This window comes from Macrotis lagotis, chromosome 2, assembly GCF_037893015.1.
Source record: "Macrotis lagotis isolate mMagLag1 chromosome 2, bilby.v1.9.chrom.fasta, whole genome shotgun sequence".
NCBI classification, from domain to species: domain Eukaryota; kingdom Metazoa; phylum Chordata; class Mammalia; order Peramelemorphia; family Peramelidae; genus Macrotis; species Macrotis lagotis.
Window position 1 is genome coordinate 265,618,849 of NC_133659.1, and position 22,203 is coordinate 265,641,051.

The window sequence follows — 22,203 nt, forward strand, 5'->3', positions numbered from 1 at the left end:
TGGCACTTAGTAAGTTACTTTGTATCAGGCATCTCTGGTGATGCAAAAACGAAAAGAAAGTACCTGCTCTCAAGTAGCTTATATTCTAAAAAGGAAAGACAACACAAACAGGCCAGGGGATGATCAGAGAGGATTGTTATGGTCAGGTATCTCAGAGGAATGGTCAGTGGAATTCAAGGACAAGTCTAGAAGTGTGAGACGTTTCTGAGCTTGGAGTCCTGGAAAGCCCTAGAAGAACCTTGCCCACCACAGCCTGAGGGGGTTCTATTTCTTTGGCCTCATTTGTTTTTTTATCTGGGACAGGGATGATATGTTTTCTCCTCGACTTTCAGGATTTATATTCATCCCTTCCACAGTAATATGGCTTTCAGGGCTGACCCCAGAACAAGGTGGGTAGAAAGGGGGAGGGAAGAAGTCCTTACATAGTATGATATGAAAATGGGACATGAATTTGGGCTGGGCTAAGATGGAGAAACATTCCAGGAGCAGCCCAATGGTCTAGAGTAAAGGGAGCCCAGGGAGAGATCAAAGGGTCATGAAATGGAGAGTAACAGGGAACCTACTGTTAACTCTTGTATATTTAATATTCTATGGACTCTTGCACAGGTGGATAAAATAACTACTTTTGTCATTGAATCAAAGGATTTGGATCTGAGCTCATCCTTCATCTACTGACTAAAGGCATCCTAGGTAGAACTCCCAGATAGGATGATGCATGATTTTGATCATTTTAGCTGGGTCTTTCTATTTCAAAAGCCTTTGATTTCATACAATTATAATAAGTATTTGGTGGGGAGCATTTCTAATGCTCTTCTTAAGTTTTTGGATCATTGTTGTGTCCAGGCAAGTATGCATCTGGATAATTCAATCAATCTGATGAAAATGCTGCTCAATCAGATAATATTTTGGTTCTAGGACAGTTTATTGGTGAGTTATATGGATTAACACTTGTCAGCTCATTAAAAAAAATGAGGTTCTGAGCACCATGGTGTCTTGCTGGATATTTGCTAGCTATTATTATTATTATTATTATTATTATTATTATTATTATTAATATTGTTATCATTATTGGGTTATTTCAGGCTTTGTTCCTGGCCTTTGAAGAACATAATCCTCATAGAGTCCCTTCCAACTGCTCAAATAAATTTTAGGCTTTTCATTTTCTCCTGTATTTATATTTCAAAGTTTCTACTCAGCTCTAGTCTTTTCATCAGAAAGGCTTGAAAGTCTTGTGAACTATTGAAGGTCTATATTATTTCCTGAGGATGCCATTCAGATTTACAGTAGGGGACTTTTTATGACAAGCCTACATATTTTTGGAATGTCATATTCCAACATTTCTAATTTATAGTGGCAGATGCCCATTTTTTGATCCTAATAATTATTCCTTGGTACTTGGATTTTTTTGTTTCTAGATGCTTGTGATACATTTTTTCTTTGTCCTAGAAACTGAATTTTGTCTAAGACATTCCTGGCACTTTTTAGATTTCTTTCAGATGATTGGTGGAATCTTTCTTATTTTAACTTCTTATTTTTAGTAGATCTATGTCATTTTCATTTATGATTTCTTGAAAGTGTCAAGACTTTTTCTGATGATGGTTTTTGTAGGAGTTCATGATTTTTAAATTATCTCTCAAATTGTTTTCAGTTATCTTTGATATCAGGCATCTTAAATTTTCTTTTTCTTTTCAATCTTTTCATTTTTCTCTAATGTGGGGTCCCAAATTGTAAGGACAATCTTATTCAGACAAAAACTATTCTAAGACTTTTGGGGTACCTTACATTTCTTGTTGTCTTTTAAGTCACTGAATTGCTTTACTTATTCAAATTTTCAGAACATATAAATTAGTATGTTAACTTTCTGTTCTATGCTTTTTAGTATTTTTAACTTTTTTCCTCTAGAGCACCCCACTTATTTCTTAGATTCATGGGAAATTTTAGCCCATTAGTTAAAGATGCTAAACAAATCAATGATTAAAATGTGGTGAAAGTCTAATTGGTGAGAATTTCAGGATATTTGCCAGGCCTTTAAAACCACCATGATGGTTTCAGGGTACACTAGTCTCCTGCTATACATCACCCTGGCTTGTATTTCCCAACTTTCCTCTAGCTCTTGTAGACCCCCATCACCCAACCAAAACCTATCAAGGGCCACACACAGAGAGAATTCAATACCCAGTCATGAATACAATGCAATCCATACCACCAATAAGCACAACAATAAATGTGATGGGTAGACTGAAGGATGCAAGACATTCCAGATCTAGAGCTTGTATTAATTTTTTTCTAATGCTTTTTTTAGAGGTATTTATGTAGCCTTTGAGGAAAATTCATTTTCTCCCTTTCATTTCTGCTTTCAGTTGTATTTTCTTTCTTTCTTTCTTTCTTTCTTTCTTTCTTTCTTTCTTTCTTTCTTTCTTTCTTTCTTTCTTTCTTTCTTCCTTCCTTCCTTCCTTCCTTCCTTCCTTCCTTCCTTCCTTCCTTCCTTCCTTCCTTCCTTCCTTCCTTCCTTCCTTTCTTCCTTTCTTTCTTTCTTTCTTTCTTTCTTTCATTTTTGCAAGGCAAGTGGGGTTAAGTGGCTTGCCCAAGGCCACACAGCTAGGTAATTATTAAGTGTCTAAGACCAGATTTGAACCCAGGTACTCCTGACTCCAGGACCAGTGCTTTATCCACTGCACCACCTAGCTGCCCCCTTTCTTTCCTTTCCTTTCCTTCCTTCCTTCCTTCCTTCCTTCCTTCCTTCCTTTCCTTCCTTCCTTCCTTCCTTCCTTCCTTCCTTCCTTCCTTCCTTCCTTTCTCTGACTATGTACTCTATTTTATTTACTTAAAAACATTATTCTGAAAAGAAATCCATAGGTTTCACCAGATCCAAGAGGATCTATGACAAAACATAGGTTAGGAATCAATGAAATGTACAATTAACATTTTAGTATGAATTTTTAGATCTCTCCTGAGTTATAATAATTTTTTCTTTTCTTTTTTTTTGGATGCGACAATGGGTTAAGTGACTTGCCCAAGGTCTCATAGGTAATAAATATTTTTTAGGGTTTTTTTTGCAAGGCAAATGGGGTTAAGTGGCTTGCCCAAGGCCACACAGCTCATAGCTAATATATATTGTCTGAGACCAAATTTGAATTCCGGTCCCCCTGACTTCAGGGCCTGCTCTATCTATTGTGCCACCCAGATGCCTGTTATAATAATTCTTTGAAGTGACCATTGCCTTCTTCTGATTACTCATATCTGCAGCTTTAGCTCCAGAATTGGATCCTTGTAATTGGACTAGACTCCTTTGTACTAATCTGGATTTAGGAATGATGTTAATTATTATGATTATCCTTTCTTAGCCAGCCATACATTATTGTGCATCTTGGAAACTGAAACATTTGCTAAAAGCATTAGGAAATCCTCTCTTGTGACTGGTGAGATTTGTCTGCAATTGTCTTATGGCAATGTACTGGCGTATAACAAAAGTATTTATGTCTTCAGTTCATTTCATGTGCAGGTATGGTTTGCCCATTTTTGCATTCAGTACCACCTGCATCTGAACATTTCCAGTAGGAAGAATATTGGTATTTCTGAATTGTTGTGATTTATCACTTATCTTTTTGTGTCACTGGAAAATGAAGGAGTACCTTCCATATCAGGGTAATCATCATGATAATTTTGTGCTGGACCAATCTGCAAACTTACTCCACCACACTCATTTTTTAAATTCATGGGAAATTTTAGCACATTAGTTAAAGATGCTAATCCAATCAGCGGTTAAAATGTGGTTAAAGCCTAACTGGCAAGAATTTCAGGATTTTTGCTAGGCCTTTACAACCACCATAATGGTCTCAGGGCACATTATGATCCTGTTGTATATTACCCTGCCTTGTATTTCCCAACTTGGCTCTTGAACTTGCAATTCATGACATGATTAAATATGGAGAGAATGGTTTTTTTATTGTTTTGTTATGACTTATTTACAAGGCACTTTGCTAGACTTTGCAGAGGATGCCTAAAGGCTATTTAAGCAGAAAAAATAAATTGTACAAAATCAAATATTAATTACTTATGAAATAATAGTGTGGCAAAGAAAGATATGTTATTGTAAGAAAGAAAAGAATCATTACTCTTTTCTGTTATATCCCTTTAAATACTATTTTGCAATCTTTCAGTGAAACAATGTGTATGTCTATAATAGAAATTTTCAGAGATTTACAGCCATAAATTGTGTTATAGAATATCATGGTTAAATGAAACTTCAGAAGTTTTTCGATTAGGCAACATTGTTTGGTGGAAGGAATGCTCAAATAGGAACCAAGGGACCTGGATTGAAATTCTAATTCTGTTACTTAATACTTTGGATAAATTACTTAACATTTCTGAGCCTTAGTTTTTTTTTATAAACTGAGGTCTGTTGGACTAAAAGATGGCGAAGGTCCCTTCTTATTATGTGATTCTAAGATCTATTCCAATATACATACATAAATGAGATTCCCTTCTCCAATATCCAATGTTCAATTAAAGCATTCTAGGGATATCAAAGTCCTTAACTCTTAGTTGGCTCATTCCATTCTCAGTTCCACATTTTTCCTTTCTGTTAGACTTTTCCAAAACTGAGAGAGGGTTATTGAAATCCCCTACCACTGTTGTGTTATATCTTCTTAAAGCTCAGATAATATTTATTTTCTGAATTTAGATACTAAGGCATTTAGACTATATAAATTTATTACTGATATTGATTTGCTGTTATGGTTCCCTTCTGCATAATATAATTTCTTTGTTTATACTTATTATTTTTTGAATGTTTGCTTTTTCTGTGTCAGTTAACTTGATTACAATTTCTGCTTTCTTGATTCACTTGATGCCTAGTAGGGTTTTTTCCCATCTTCTATTATTTTGTATATGTATTTGTTTTTTAAATATGTCTTTTGTAAGCAACAGATTGTAGAGTTTTGTTTTCTTATTCAATCTGTCACTCTTTTTCATTTTATTGGATTGTGCAATTCGCTCATATTTAAAGTTATAACAGCTAGGTTATATTTTCCTTCATCTATGTTTAATATTGAAGGTTGCTCGTTACATTTTTTCCCTTTTTCTTCTATGAACACAATATTATGTTTCTTCAATTACTTTAAATTCTTTTTTCAGGAGGTTCTGTTCTCATAGGCTTTCTTCCTCTCCTTTCCAACCCCCTTTTCTCATTTGTTACTCTTTCCTTTGGTCCATTCTATTTTTAGAAAGCTCTAATTGTTAGTATACTTTTCCTGAAACATAGCTAAAATCTGTTTCCATATGGGGATATCCTATTGATTCTAATTCTTCCCACTGGGCCCAAGCTGAAAAAATATGTGTAAAATGTTAAAACAACAATATCTTTGTCTGAAAACATTCTGATTAGAAATATGAAATGAAGCAGAAAACAGGAGACATATGCTCACTCAAGGTGTTTCCCACTGTTACAGAGTATGTTCAGGACAAAATCCTCATAGAATACCTTTTAAATGTTAAGGTCTATTAAATGCTAGTGATTTCATGCTAATTACTCTGAAACCCAGAACTTCCTATGGCCTTATAAATGAGATCCATAATCACTCAAAAGAATTGATCTAATTATCAACAAAGAACCACTTATCGACCAGTGAATAAACAATGCCTATGACAACCTGCAAAATGAATACATGAAGTATTAATATCTTGGGGGAAAAAACTATGGATGGACATTGAACTGGTCTCAGAATTAAATGGGAGAAGGTAATCAGATTTGATTAGATTTAGAAATTGTTATTGTGTTTTTAATAACCTTGGTTTCTCCTTGAATCAAAGACCCAGCTTTTTTCCCTAATTTTATCATTTTTTATTCTGAGCTTAAACATTTAATAGAGTGTTTTCATATACCCTGAAAAAATATAAAAAGAGGGAAAGAGGGTTCTACTTGCTTTTTTAAGACACACACACACACACATACACACACACACACACACACACACACACACACACACACACACACACATATATATATATATATATATATATATATATATATATATATATATACTTAAATAATTTTAAAAGGCCTATTAAGAAAGAAGCAATCTGGCTCCAGAGAAAAATAGAAGTATGTATAGTTTTATACACACACACACACACACACACACACACACACACACACACACACACTTTTTTGTGTCTAATGGTAGGGAGAGGAAAGAGGGGAATAATATGAAAAGTGCACAGCTGAGAATAAGAGAAAATTTAGAAGGAAGCATAGAAAGTAGAGTGGATTTGCAAACAATTTTTGGTACATAGTTTTTCAAAAAAAGTAAACAGCATGAAATGTAAAATCATGGCTTCATAGTGAATCATCTTTTTACATTTTGCTAGTACATGGAAATGTTCTTTTTTTTTGGTCTTTATATATTTAAGTTCAAAATGATTTTTTAAAAAGCATATAATAAATTCCCCATGCAACTTTCAAAACTGTTCTGCTTGTCAGTGCTTCCTTTTATTCTCACCTTCCATTAAAAATTAGTTTCTGTGGTACTTTTTTTCTTGGCATCATTATTAATAGGATCTTTCTACTCCTAAACTTCATTCCCCAATTAACAGAGAAAGTGAAGGGGGAAATCCTTCCAATAGATTAGCATACTAAAGCAAAAGAAATGCACACAGGGCCATGTCCAAAAATATATGTCTTTCTACCTCTTGTCCATGGTGTCTGGCACATAATAGATACTAAATAAATATTTATTGACCAATTGTGTTTGCTGAATGACACCACCTCTCTAAAAGGATGTATGTAAGACATGTCTTTTAAAAATATTATCAATATACAACTTGTGATTCTACACAACTATGAAGAAAGGAATCTCATAGAATTGAAACTGTAAGTGACCCAAAAGGTATTGGAGAGATGCACAATGAATGTCAATAGGCAGCAGCATATTTCCAAAGGAAGATACTCTCAGAAAAAAAGGATAAAAAATATTTTCAAAGAAATGTATAATTAGAAAAAGAAATGGATTGTTCACTAAGTAGCTACCCCAAGTGCAACAGAAGCCTTGAAAATAATAATAATAATAATAATAATAATAATAATAATAATAATAATAACTAATACTCAAATAATCTTCACAACATCTATGTGAGGTTGTGTAAGTATTTTAATTCTATTTTAAAGTTAAGAGAACTGAGATTCTGGGAGTGATTTGTCCAGTGACACACAGATAATATATAGATGAAGTCAAATTTTTAAACTTCATTTCCTTGCCTCTAAGTCAACATTTTGGCAACCCATACTCCCTCCATTTCAGCACAATCTTTGATAACTTTGGCAGAAAAATCATGTACTTACTCATCTCCTTCCATTGTCCTCCCCCTTTCTGGCTAGCAGCCTCTTTTATAGTTTGCTTATTTATTCCTTCCAATTTAGGCTACCAACGGCAGGGGTTGTTTAGGGGAGACATCAAGTTCTTAGGTTTAAGTCACACTTCTGACACATATTGTACTAGCTGTGTCATCCTGGGCAAATGACTTAACCTCTCAATGTCCCCGAATAATTGTCTAAAAAAACTAAGTTGCAGAGCAGATGTCTCTGTGCATTGTCGAAGGTATTTTCTTACTGTGAGTTCCTTTCAATTTTTTTTGAGGTCCTGAAACTGGTAGAGGATTTTTGTTTATTTATTTTATTTAAAAAGATTTTTTTCCCCAGCTACATGCATAAAGCAAGTTTTTTCAAAATTTATTTTCAAAACCTTGAATTCCAAATTTTTCTTCCTGCCTCCCACTCTACTTCCCCCATTGAGAAAGCAAGTTACTTGATGTAGGTTAAAAATGTGTAGCCATGAAAAAATATTTTTACAACAGTCATAACTCCCCCCTAAACACAAAGAAAGAAAAAGCTCAAGAAAAATATTGTGAGAGGAAAAAAATATATACTTCATGAATTCAAATACCATCAGCCCTGTCTTTGGGATGGATCGTATTCTTTATCCTATATCCATCAGAGAAATTCCTTAAATATTTCCCACCATATTCCCCAAATAGTTGCTATTTATTCTATTTTCTCTCTCCTTTCACCCTGTCCCTCCTCAAAAGTGAGTTGTATCTGATTATCCTCTCTCATGATCCTCCCCTATACCCTGCTCCCCTCTTCCTGTTCCCTTATTCTCTTTCCTTTCCTATTTTCCTGTAGGTTAAGACAGACTTCTATATCCAATTGAGTGTGCATGTTATTCCCTCTCTGAGCCACAGCTGATGAAAGTAAGGCTCACTCCCTCTCCCTTACCTTCCCCCCTCTTTCATTCCTCTGTAAAAGTTTTTCTTGGCTCTTTTATGCTTACTAACTTAGCCCATTCTAATTCTCCTTTCCCTTCTCCCAGTATATTCCTTTCTTCCCCATTAACTCCATTTAAAAATATATTATACCTTCAAATTCAGCTCTCTTCTCTGCCTTGTCTATATATGGTCCTTTTAACTGACCTAATAAATGAGAAGATTCATATGAGTTTATAGTATAATCATCTCCTGCAGGAATATTATCATATTATATATTGTCAACATCATTGAGTCCCTTGTGATTTGCCTTACGGTCTACCCTCTCTATGCTTCACTTGAGTCCTGTATTTGAAGATCAGACTTTATGTTCAGCTTTGGTCATTTCATCCAGAAAGTTTAAAAGTCACCTATTTCATTGAATGTACAATTTTGACTCTGAAAGAGTATGTTCAGTTCTGCTGGGTAGTTGATTGTCAGTTGTAATCCAAGTTTTTTTGCTTCCAGAATATCATATTCTAAGCCCTTCAAACCTTAATGTAAAAGTTACTAAATCCTGCATTATCCTGACTATAGCTTCAGGATATTTGGATTGTTTCTTTCTGGCTGCTTGTAATATTTTCTTCTTGACCTGGGAGTTCTGAAATTTGACTAAAATATTCTTGGCAGTTTTCATTTTGGGATCTCTTTCAGGAGGTGATAGGTGGATTCTTTCAATTTTACCCTTTGCTTCTAGGATATCAGGGAAGCTTCTTGGAGAATTTAATTTATTTTTAGGTTTTTGAAAGGCAATGGGGTTAAGTGGCTTGCTCAAGGCCACACAGCTAGATAATTATTAAATATCTAAGGCCGGATTTGAACTCAGGGACTCCTGACTCCAGGGCTGGTGCTCTCTCCATTGTGCCACCTAGCTGCCCCAGAGAATTTCTTGAAAAATGATATCTAGGCTCCTTTTTTGGTCATGACTTTCAGGTAGTCCAGTAATTTTAAAATTATCTCTTCTGGATCTGTTTTCCAGGTCATTTGTTTTTCCAATGAGATATTTCACATTTTCTTCTAGTTTTTCATTCTTTTGGTTTTGTTCTATTGTTTCTTGATTTCTCACAAAGTCATCATCAGCTTCTCTTAACTCTATTCTACATTTGAAGGAATTATTTTCTTCAGGGAGCTTTTGTATCTCCTTTGTCATCTAGTTAATTCTGCTTTTTGAGACATTCTTCTCATTGACCTTTTGAACTGCTTTTTTTCTATTTGACCCAAAGGTTTTAAAAAAAATTTTATTTAAGGCAGTGAGGTTAAGTGACTTATCCAAGGTCATACAGCTAAGCAATTATTAGGTGTCTGAGGCTGGATTTGAACTCAGGTCCTCCTGACTCCTGGGCCGGTGCTCTATCCATTGTGCCAGTTAGCAGCCCCCCCAAAGTTTTAAAGATATTATTTTCTTTAAAAAATTTTTTTTAGTTTTTTTTGCAAGGTATTGGGATTAAATGGCTTGCCCAAGGCCACACAGCTAGGTAATTATTAAGTGTCTAAGGCCAGATTTCAACTCAGGTACTCCTGACTCCAGGGCCAGTGCTCTATCTACTGTGTTACCTAGCTACCCCAAGATAGTATTTTCTTCAATATTTTTTTGTAATTCCTTCACCAAGCTGCTGACTTGGTTTTTCAATGATTTTCTCACATCACTCTCATTTCTCTTCCTAATTTTTCCTCTACTCTCTTATTTGATTTTCAAAATCTTTTTTGAGCCCTTCCAAAGTCTGAGACAAATCCATATTTTTCTTGAAGGTTTTGGATTCAGGAACTTTGACTTTGTTATGTTCCAAGTGTGTATTTTGAGCCTCCATCATAGGACCAAAATAATTACCTATGGTCAGATTTTTTTCTTCTGTTGTTTGTTTCCCAGTCTATGACTTGACTTTAATTCTTTGATAAGGTGGAACTCTGCTTCCAGGGTGGAACACTCATTGTCCCAAGCTTTTGAGGATTTCTGCAGCTGTTTCCTGGGACACCCTCCAGGGACCTGCAAGTTCTCAATTCTTCCACTTGGGGAAGGTTATGACTGCTCTCCTGGGCTGCTTTAGTCTGTAGATGACCACAAACACTCCTTTCTTCCCTGAACTGTGAGGATGATCCCTGCTCCATTGCAGGTGGTAAACTCTTGTGCTTCTACTACTTTTCCTGAGACTGGGGCCCCAGACTGTGACTTGGATCTGAGTATGGGTAAAGCAACAGAGTCCTGCCTCAGGAATAGCAGACACATCTGCAATCTCTTCCAACTTCCCTTACCATCTGTGGGCTGAATGCTCTGGAAGAAGCTGCTGGGTGGCTCCCTGTTGGGTGACTCTCCAGGTCTTCTCTTGGTCTCCTGGGATAGGTCTGCATTGAGACCTGTGCTGAACTGGGCTCTTCCTACTGAGCTGTTGTCCTTGGCAATCTCTGGGCTGAGAAATCTGGAAACTGCTGCCACTGACCCAGGTGCTCCCAGAAGCCCAGGCAGCCCATGGTCAGTTCCTGTTTGCCCAGTTGCAAGCCCTTTCTAATCCCGGGGTAACACATCCTTCCCATGGATCTTCCAAATTGTCATGGGCTGGAAAATTGTTTCACTCAGTCTTTTTTGTGGGTTCTGCCACTCTAGAATTTGGTTAGAGTCTTTATTTAAATGCATTTGGAGTGGTTTGGGGGAGAGCTCACAGTGTTCCTGCCAGTTACTCCACCACCTTGGCTCCCCCGCCCATGCCCCCACTCCCCCACTCCAGGGAGTTCTTTTCATTGAAATCAGAGTTTGGAGTCTTCATCTTTACCTTCCCCCAAATGGAAGCCCTCTCTGTGTCTATTTTCATGTGAAAGATTAGTTATTGTACCAAAGTAGCAATTTATTTGTATCTTTCCATTCAGTCTCATTGACCCAATCACTAAGAATAAGGAAAATAGGGGAAAAACTTGGATTGGACAAACCTGACTCAAGTTTCTGATTTCCCTGGGCTCTTGTTTTGTAGAGATATTAGAAGAGTCTAATCAATCAATTAACAAACCTTTATTAAGTGTTTTCAAATGCTGATTGGGTGAGATCAGCCACAGTTGGACACACTGTACCTGGAACTCAACATAAAGATGTAAATTTTGTTCTCTTTGAGAATAGAAAATAGCCAACCACTATAGGCTAGGTATTAGGGATCCAGTACTTATCATTATTCTAGTTTTGGCTCTTCATGAGAGTTCCCTTTTAGAAATAAACTAAGGGACCTGTTTTTGATTCCCTCCAGATGGTGAAATAGAATGAACCTACCAGGATATCTTTTTAGTAGAAAACTATAAAGAGCCCAAACAAAACCCAACACTGGATTTTCTTTATGGCTGACATATTGGAATTGATTGAATATTAATAATTTACTAATTTCATTCTATTCTAGGAGAGAGAAGAAAAGCAGTCTTTGGACAAGATTCACTAACTAAACCTGATTGGGGAAATGATTGTAAGTCCTCATTTACAAAGAAAGTGCTTTAAATTGTCGTGCCCAATAAAATGTTTGAGTCTATGTAAGTGAAGAAGGAAGTTGGGGACAGCACCCTCTGTATGGGAAAATATAATTTAATAACCTTCCTGCAATTACCTGATGCTATCTTGTGTGTTTAATACCAGCCTAGTCATTAGTGAAGCCTTAGAAATCTTGAAAGTTCTTGGATTTCTGGGAAGAATGTTGTTTATTTGGTATGTGTTGGAAAATCATTGGTTTCCTTTTGTGGCTTACCTACTTTCAGTTGCCTGTCCAAATTCTTAGTATTGTTTTCAAGTGTTCATAAATGGCCAAGTCCTGGTTCCCTTCGCACAGTCTTAGTATTAACCTTGTGAAACCAGTAGGAACTATAAAATATCCCTGGATAGAGATTAAAGGATGTTATGGAGAATGGTCATGATGGAAAGTTAGCGTGGGACAATGGATAGAGTCTAGGTCTAGAAGTAAAAAAGATCTGGGTTCAAGGACTGTCTTGGACATATATTGGTTGACCCTAGATAAGTCATTTAATTCTTTGTTTACTCAGGCAACTCTCTAAAACTAGATTTCTTAACTATGTTTGTGACATGGACCTCTTTGGCAGTCTAGGGAAGCCTGTGAACTTCTCCTAAGAATACTTTAAAATCCACAAAATACCTAGTATTCCAAAGGAAACCAATTATATTGAAATTGCAGATACCAGAATATTGATTTTATAAAGAGTTCACAGATCCCTGGTTAAAAGCTACTTTAAGAAGAGTGGCTGATTTGAATTCATAGAAGGAGTTTCTTTCATCAAGAAAATCACCAGTGAGATATATATATATATATATATATATATATATATATATATATATATATATATATATATATATGGTTTTTTTTAAAGAGAGTGGTTATTAAGTTCTGAATTTTTGAGTGTTGTTTTTATATCTACTGTGACAAAGGGACCCTTTCTTTAACTCTTATTTTAATGGAGAAAGAAAGTCTTAGAAACTCCTGTTTTTTCAGTTCATTGTCTCTGGAAATGAAGTAGGGGACAGATTCAAGCTAACTCTTCCTTCCTTAAAGTCTTGCTTCCTAGTCTCGTTTTTAACTTGCTTTTAGGGATTGATACGACCATCAGTTCCATTCAGATTATGGAAATTCAACACAAAATTGACCACCGGTATTGCAGTAAAAGCCTCCAGTGTGGGTGGGTAAGCTTTTACTTCTTATGGTAACTTCACTTTGTCCAGTCTTAGGACTTTGTCTTTTTTTGATGATCTTTCTTCCTTCCTTCCTTCCTTCCTTCCTTCCTTCCTTCCTTCCTTCCTTCCTTCCTTCCTTCCTGCCTTCCTGCCTTCCTGCCTTCCTGCCTTCCTGCCTTCCTGCCTTCCTGCCTTCCTGCCTTCCCTCCTTCCTGCCTTCCCTCTTTCCTTTCCTCTCTATTTCCTTCCGTTTTTAATTTTGCAAAAGGGTTGATGCCTTTTGCAAAAAAGAGAGGGAGAGATTCCTATTAAAATTAAAATCAGTCTGTGCTCATATTGCTTTTTTTTGTTTAGTTTTTTTAAAATTTTTTTGCAAGGCAATGGAGTTAAGTGGCTTGCCCAAGGCCACATAGCTAGGCAATTATTAAGTGTCTGAGGCCGAATTTGAACTCAGGTACTCCTGACTCCAGGGGTAGTGCTCTATCCACTACACCACCTAGCTGCCCCTCTCATATTGCTTTTTAATTGCAAACTCTGTTTCCTAAAATATAATCATGGGCAGTAGATAAGAAATTTTCAATAAACCCTGTGCCAAGCTACCCTAACCCTCCCTTCCCTTCCCCCCCCCTACCCCAGTTTAACCAGAAGTTCAAATGTTGCAGCCCAGAGGCATTTCTGAAAGGCCTGTTGTTTGCTTTGACCATCTGAGTGCAAACAACAAAGTACTGAGAATAAAATGTGGTCTCTGCCCAGCAGGTTTACTAATTAATTTTACAGACAGCAACGACATTGTTAGTGATGGCTCAGAGTTATGAGGGGGCTAGCATTGAAATATTTTAATAACAAGGGAGATCATTATTTTAATAGCTGAAATAGCTTATTTTAGTTTTTCTGTTGGGAGGAAAAAAATCTAGTTGCTGCAAAAATTTTTTTTTAATCAGCGAAATCTTTCCCTATGACTTACAACATATTAGCAATATTTCAATGATGATAGAGGTAGTAGCTGTTTGCATTAGGAAATTGAAAGTACAAAATAACAGACTTAGTAGGAAGAAAGTGCATTTTCAATTGCTATTAAAATTATTATTAATATACAATCTGACTTTTTTCTTAGTTTGCTATCACTTTTTTCCCCTTTATTTCCCCCCAGATAGTACATCTCTTTCTATATTGAAGGGGTAGTGAGGCCTTAGATTAACTTGAACCCTTCTCCATTTATCTGGTTTCCAATTATTTTACTCAGTACATTCAATAGAAATGTGTTATCTAGCTATATGGAGAGCACACATTACCCATCATGTGCTTTTAGCTAAACTGTTTTTCTTTCATTGTAATGTAAGCTTTTGGGGACTGGTTCTTCTTGGCAGGTTAAACTATAATTTAATATAAAAACTTTCAAACTCAGAACTGATGAAGTTTAGCTTTTAATTAAGGAATTTTCAGGTTGAATTTTCCAAATGTCTTTACCAAATTCACTCTATCTCTTTCCTCCCCCCACCACCTTCCATCTCTCTCCCTGTCTCTCTCTCAGTCCTCTTTTTTCTCTTCCTCTTCTCTCCTCTTCTCTGCTATTTCTCTTTATCTCTTGCAAAAGTCTCCTAATTGGTCTTCATACTTTGGAAACTCCTCCTCCAAATAAACTCTCTAAACAGTTTACCAAATTAGTATTCCTTGAAGATCCATTCTGGCCCTATCAACTTTACTCAAAAAATATCTGGCTACCTTTGACCTCTAAAATAAAATTCAAATTCTTGTATCTGTCTTTTAAAATCATTTACAATCTAATTCCAGTCTATCATTTTATCCTTTATATCACGCACAACACATTTCATCTATTGGCCATCACCTTTCCCTATTCTGTCCCAATACACAGATCACAATATGCTTGAAATGTTATCCTTCTTCCTGTAGAATCCCCAGCTATCTTTAAAGCACGGCTCAGATACCTTCCTATAGGAGGCCTCTTTTGGTCACCCCAGTTTAACAACTTTGAAATGACTTGTATGTAATTTCCTTATATTTGTATATGAATATCTATGTACATGTTATTTTCCCTTAGCAGAATTTAACCTTCTTGAGAGCAGGAATTGTTTCATTTTAATCTTTGCATGTCCGTCATGCAAAGTAGTAGGTGTCAAATTAGTTACTTCATTAAAATGAGGCAGGTTTTATGTCTGTCAGTTTGGGAAACTGATGATGACTTTCAAAAGACTATCAGAATCTATTAAAAAAATCCTCTAGATCCTATGAAATTTAACTAGTATTATTCTAATATATTAATAATTACATGAGAATAAACTATGCAAATATATTATATAATAATTAAATAAACATTTGATTATTTTATATATCAAGTGTTTGCAAAATTATTAATATGGTTGTTAATTATATATTGATCAAAATTAATTATTAACACGTATTTCTAAGGCTTTAAGTCACAGAGAAGTTAATGATCCGCATTAGTAGAGAAAAGTTCTTCATAAAGATTTCTCCATGACAATGAAATTGTAGATTTGGTTCTATGTTTATGTTTGTATATTTATCTGTATCTATACAAACATATGTTTGCATATATATATATATGCATTCACATACACATATGCCATATAGCATGTATGCCATATAGCAAATGAGTCCTAAATATAAACTATCTTGTCCTTCAAGAGGGAATTAGTATGAGAGTCACCATGTTAGATGATGACACTAATTGACAAAATGTAGAATTAAAAGTAACTCCACTAGAAATTGAAAATGAAAAGGCAAAAGGAGGAAGGGTATGCTAAATTAATGAATACCTATGTACAAGAGAGCTTGGCTTTCCAAATCTCCTGGGTATCTTGGAAATCTTCTGAAATTTCCCTCAAGACCTCTGACATTGGGTCACATATATTTTTCTCCAAGATATATTGTGGCTGGGAGTAGAGGAATTATTTAATTTGTGATATCCCACAGTCTGGGGAATAAGTTAGACTGATGAGGATAAAAGGAGGCCAATAAAAGATAAGATGCTATTTGAGACTGGCTAGAAACCTCTTTGCCAAAAGTTTTCTATTTGTTCTCTTGAAAATTTTCATCCATTTTTATGATATCTAGGGAGACAATACAATTTTCTTTAGAGAAATGTATTCAATGGCATGAATTATAGACCTGATTGTAGACCATAAAGCAAAAGGCACCTGTACTAGTCAAAGGGGATAGGATAAAAGAAGGGAGGGCCTCTCCCAAACATATTGGCAAGCATTTCCATTTTCCCATTTCTTTTTCCAATACTGAGCCATGAATTGTGGGTATGCTAATCTCAGTGGAAACCGATTCTGGAAGTATCTGGTAAGTTTATCCTGTTACTGTTTCTCAACAGGAGGAGAGTGTGAATTTATGGTGTGAGAACTGGCAGCTATGATTTCTAGCCCTTCTTTCCTGTGGGATTGTTCACTTGAAGGCTTTACTTCATTTCTCTGGGAGAATCTCTAAGTCCTTGGGAGATAATGAAATAATTTCCTGTTATTTAGTCCTGAGTATTTGGGCTGAAATTTGATTTTCCATTATCTTTTCTCTGAGTTATAATATACCACTCTGCTGATATACATTGTGTTGAAACTAAAGGAAATGATTTTGTAAACACCCAGCAGGCATGTTTCTGGGACATATAACAATGGATGATATTAAATAGTGGGACTCAGTCCAACATTTAAAAAATTAGCATATAATTAGTCATAAAGGATCTTTGGAAACTATCCCTGCATGTTTTGATGTATTTTTGGTTTTGTTTTTTACTTTTCCATACTTAGGTCTGGAAATTACAACTATAATATTCCTGTTAACAAGCACACACCTACCAATGTAAAGTTTTCATTGGAAATCAAGTAAGTGTCAATAGCTATATGACATGGATCAGAAAACAGTGATAATGAGAGGGAGTCTGGTAAACTATACAGAAAACCATTCTTAGAGGCAGCCACGGAAGATTCAAGCCCCATTTTGTAGTAGCTGTGTGAAACCTTGGTGACATCCCTTAAGGTCTCAGTGGCCAGGCAACTTTGTTATTCTAGAATGAATGAGTGAATGAATTTATAAGGATGGATGATTATTGATTTGACTACAGTTTTTGAACTGGAAAGTGAGATTGTGGGGCACATGGAAGGGGGGAAGGGAGAAACTTCACAGGCATCATGGGACAAAAATTTCATTAATTCTGCTCCTTATAATCCTCAGGGGTCTCTTCTCTGAGGCCTTCCATTCTTTAAGAAGCAGGGTCACAGTTCCAGGTTCCAGATTCTCTTCTTCCTGACTGCTACCTGACCCTGTAGCTGACCTCTCTGTTCCACTGGGCATTACCTTGGACTGCAAGATGGCATTGCCATGGAGAGAGGAAGGAGAGAACAATCCCTTCTCCTTTCTATTCTCTCTGAGAATTCTAGGGAAGAAGTGCAGAATTAACCTAGGGAAGACTTTAGAGCAAGGCCAGCTTCCTTATTATCTAGGCCACAGAAAGCATAACTGATAATATAAGTCAATCATTAGCAATTCCCCATGTTCGTCAATTAACTTAATCAATACCCCATAATTCTGTCAAAGTGATTGAAGAATTATTCACATTTTCCTATTGTATTATTTTGTTGTTGTACAGTCTTTTAAGTTGTGTCTACCACTTCATGACCCCATTTTGGGTTTTCTAGGTAAAGATATTGGAGTGGTTTGCCATTTCCTTCTCCAGCTCATTTTGTAGATGAGCAAACAGAGGCAAATAGTGTTAAATGACTTGTGTAGTGTCACACAGCCAAAAAGTGTCTGAGGTCACATTTGAACTCAGGTCTTCTTGACTCCGGGTCTAACATTCTAACTACTGTACCACTTATCTGTGGAATCAAGACCTGAATTCAAACCTAGCCTTAGACATTAGAAGCATGACCCTGGGCAAGTCACTGCTTCAGTTTCCTCATCTATAAAATGAGCTGGAGAAGAAAATGGCTCTAGTATCATTGCCAAGAAAACCCCAAATGGGGTCATGAAGAATCAGACATGACTGAGATAACTGAACAACAACTTTGATTTTTGGTGAAATTTAGCATTTTAAGTGATTATTAACAATTTGTATCCCATCTTTTGAAATCATTCTGTTCATATCTTTTGATCACTGACATTGCTTCTTTCATTGTTTCTCAAATGATAGTTATTCCTCCCCTTGGTTTTATCTCTAAAGTACATTAGAATGCTTCTTTCTGAATCAATTCTGAAGTCCAATCTTGGAGTCAGTCTCTCTTTTGGGACTTCAGAGAACTTGATATCAAAAGCTTCTCCCTTAGTTTGTTCTCTGTTTTGAAAAACTCATCTAAATCTCAGTCATATGCTATCTATGACTTTACTTTGTTTGGGTTCTTAGTATTCCAATTAAAGGAGAATCTATTTCTTTGTGTTCCTTTCCTCTCCTTTCCTCTTGTGTTTCCTCCACCTTTCCAGTTGACATCAGTAAGAACCAACAGAGAAAGATTTAAGTCACATAGGATATTCTAATGTCATCAGGGGAAGGCACTATTGCTTTCTTTTCTCACATAGGTTTCCTGCCAGATTACCATGCTGAGAGAGGTGCTGAAGCAAGTCCCTTGTCATTTAACATTCTAACTTCTTCAGCTGGTTTCTTCATACATGGAAATTTTATCGTATGCTGCTAACATTTTCCTGCTTTCGGGGTTATATATTCCTAAGTATTGCCTAGCAGACACTATCAGTTTTTGACTCTGGACACTCTTTCCTTTTTTTGCCATATGGAGTACATAGGATATAGAGTAAGAGGGACAGCAATTAATTCCTTCATTTAACATATGGAGAAAATGGAGCACAAAGAATGATAACTTGGCCAAACTGAAACATCTAAGCAGTAGCAGAGTCAGAATTTGAACTCATGCCTTCTGGCTCTAAATTGTAGTCATTCTACATCACCACTATGACTTTGACTGCAGAAAGGCTTAATTTCCAGTTTGTGAATTTTCCTGTGATTTCTTTCCTTTTCATGAATGCCTATCCTTGATCCGTTTCATACCTTATTGATTTCATAGTAGCTAGAAAATTTCTTTTCCTTTTTTAGTACTTAAAGATTGTACTTATTTTGAGTTTTATAATTTTCCCCCAATCTTACTTTCCTCCCCCCATCCCCCACAGAAGGTAATTTACCAGTCTTTACATTGCTTCCATGGTATACATTGATCTAAATTGAATGTGATGAGAGAGAAATCATATCCTTAAGGAAGAAACATAAAGTATAAGAGATAGCAAGATCAGACAATAAGATATCAGTTTTTTGTCTAAATTAAAGGTAATAATCCTTGGTCTTTGTTCAAACTCCATAGTTCTTTCTCTGGATACAGATGGTATTCTCCATTGCAGACAGCCCCAAATTGTACCTGATTGTTGCACTGATGGAATGAGTGAGTCCATATTGCTGTTAGGGTGTACAGTGTTTTTCTGGTTCGACTCATCTCACTCAGCATCGGTTCATGCAAATCCCTCCAGGCTTCCCTGAGTTTCCATCCCTCCTGGTTTCTAATACAACAATAGTGTTCCATGACATACATGTACCACAATTTTCTAAGCCACACCCCAATTGAAGGACATTTACTTTATTTCCAATTCTTTGCCACCACAAACAGAGCTGCTATGAATATTTTTGTACAAGTGATATTTTTACCCTTTTTCATCATGTCTTCAGGATATAGACCCAGTAGTGGTATTGCTGGATCAGAGGGTATGCACATTTTTTTTTGCCCTTTGGGTGTAGTTCCAAATTGCTCTCTAGAAAGGTTAGATGAGTGCACAGGAGTTAGAAAATTTCAAATGGAAAAGAGAGGGAAAGGAGCTCAAGTCATGTTGGTTAATTAATAGCTTTGAGAAAGTTTGATGGAGAAACTTAAAATGATTGAACAAAATGAAGGTAGGATTATCTGTGTTTCTATTTATTCATAATATAATAGAGACATTTATATAGCACTTTAAGTTTTTCAAAGCACTTAAATATTTTACATTCATAATGACTGTGGAAGGTAGATGCTATTCTTATCTCTATTTTATACATGAAAAAAATTGAGTCAGGAAGACTTGAATTCAAATTCAGCCTCAGACACTTACTAGTTGTGTCATCTGGGCAAGTCATTTAAACCTTGTTTGCCTAAGTTTCTTCAGAAGAAGAAAATGGCAGGCCATTCTAGTATCTTTGCCAAGAAAACCCAAAATGGGGTCATGAAGAGGCAGACACACCTAAAATGACTGAACAACTTTCTGACTCCAGGTCTAGCTTTCTATCCACTTGTCTTCCCTTATAGAGAAGAATAACAGATAAAATTTTGGACTTATGAATTTTTCCCCTGTCCCTCAATTCCAATTATATTATTATAATTATTTGCCAAAATTTTATCATTTAAAATAACTTAAATTTATAACTTTTGATTTAGAGAATGTCCTCACTGCATTATAGCATCTCCCTACTCCCCCTCCACACCTGCTCTAGGACCTTTATACATTTGAAAAAGAATGTAGTGTGTAATGTAGAGTCAAAAGTCTTTCATTTGAATTTGACTTTAGACATTTATTAAGTGATTCTTGCCATATCACCCCACTCCTTGTAATCTTAGATTTTTCATCTGGGTGACACCTGTGACAAAGGTGGGGAGGGAATTCATTCCCTAAGGAATCAAGTCGCAAGGAGAGAGATCAGACTTTTTTTCACACACTTTGGCTCATTATTCCCATCCTGGGGAGTACAGGGAAAAATTTTTTGGAGCTTATGTATGGCTTATTAAGTCCACTAAAAGTTATTAAAACAGTCCTCCTAGAAAAGATCTCAATGTACAAAGTACATTATCTATTTGTGCAATGTACAAAGTAATTACTTAGCAAGTATAGGGCAGTTTTGATTTCCTCCACCATAAAAGAAATGCCGAAAACAACAAACAAAAAAAGACTCCCAAGCATGCATTAACAAATCCTTAAAAGATGAAGCAGTAAATCACCATTTTCATTATATTTACTGGAGTGCTAAAGATAATATCTACCCAACTCAAAAGTCTCTACATCCTGCTTTGGCTTGATACATGGTAGCCTTTCAGTTACAGAATCTTCCAGGTGATGTTCTCTTTCACCAAGAAGCCCTGCATGTACAGGACTCACCTCCTGGTGGCAGCATCCCTCTCCTGAGCTCTGAAACCAAGGCTAAGGACATTAATCTCAAAATTGCTGCTCAGTTATCTGTTCTCAGGGAAAGAAACATGATGCAGAAGTGGCAAATGGAGACTTATGGACCTGACTCAGGCTCATCTTTGCAAGTATATGACTCTAGAAGCCGTGTGTGTGTGTGTGTGTGTGTGTGTGTGTGTGTGTGTGTGTGATAGTTACTAGTTAGAGAAAAATCCCTTTGCCCTCTTTATGTAAATTGAAGAGAAAACCTGTCTGATCTCAAGCAGCATATTCCAAAGTGACAGACAAAAACAGAAATGAGGTCATTTCTCAATTCCTCTTAAACCTCATTAAATCTCTTCCTGGTTCATTCTGCAGTCATCAGTAGCCAATTCTCAATATAGAAACGGAGACTGGACATTTGGGAAAATAGAAAACAAAACTCCTAGAACAACAACAGAAAAACCATTATGGATTAAGAAAAGAAAAGAGTAACTAACCATTAAGTATGAGTAGAGACTCAAAAATAAAGACTTGGTCATAAGAACACAAACAATGTATGCAATAAATGAAGCCAAAAAACAAACTCAATTTGCTAAAGGAGGGTTGTTGGAGTGCAGAGAAGACCCCAGGTGTTGATGATAAGTAATTAAGTCCCTTTGGCTGACCAGATTTTTATGTAAAAAGTAAAGGACAAAGATAACCCTAAGCAGGCTAACTTAAATCTATTTGGACCCACTTAGATCAATTAGGACCAGAAGGCAAATAAATAGAAAAAAATATACTTGTTATCTCCTGAAAGAAACTCCAAAATAAAAACACGCAGGAATAATATAGCCAAAACCCCAAACTTTCAAATCAATGAAATAATATTTCATTCAGTGAGAAAGGCTTCATGTCCTAAGGAACTACAGTCAGAATCACATAAGACTATACTAAAATCTTTATAAAGAAATATAAATCTTGGAATATTATATACCAAAATTTTAAAAAAAAAGAGATTTAGATCTAGAATAACATTTTAAAAACTGAGTATACTTCAACCAGGGAAAATAGAAGATATTAATTTAATAATAATAGAAAATTTCTAAGCA

General features: G+C 35.8%; 1 protein-coding gene across 1 annotated transcript in view; it reads left to right on the forward strand.

Moving 5' to 3' along the window:
* The window catches only part of MYRFL (myelin regulatory factor like), a 173,443-nt gene that overhangs the window by 134,997 nt on the left and 16,243 nt on the right, over positions 1 to 22,203 (forward strand). The window contains exons 20-22 of the mRNA XM_074221048.1: positions 11,673 to 11,735; positions 12,864 to 12,951; positions 16,735 to 16,809. Coding sequence (XP_074077149.1) covers positions 11,673 to 11,735; positions 12,864 to 12,951; positions 16,735 to 16,809 — 226 coding nt within the window. The remainder of the gene's footprint in view (positions 1 to 11,672; positions 11,736 to 12,863; positions 12,952 to 16,734; positions 16,810 to 22,203) is intronic.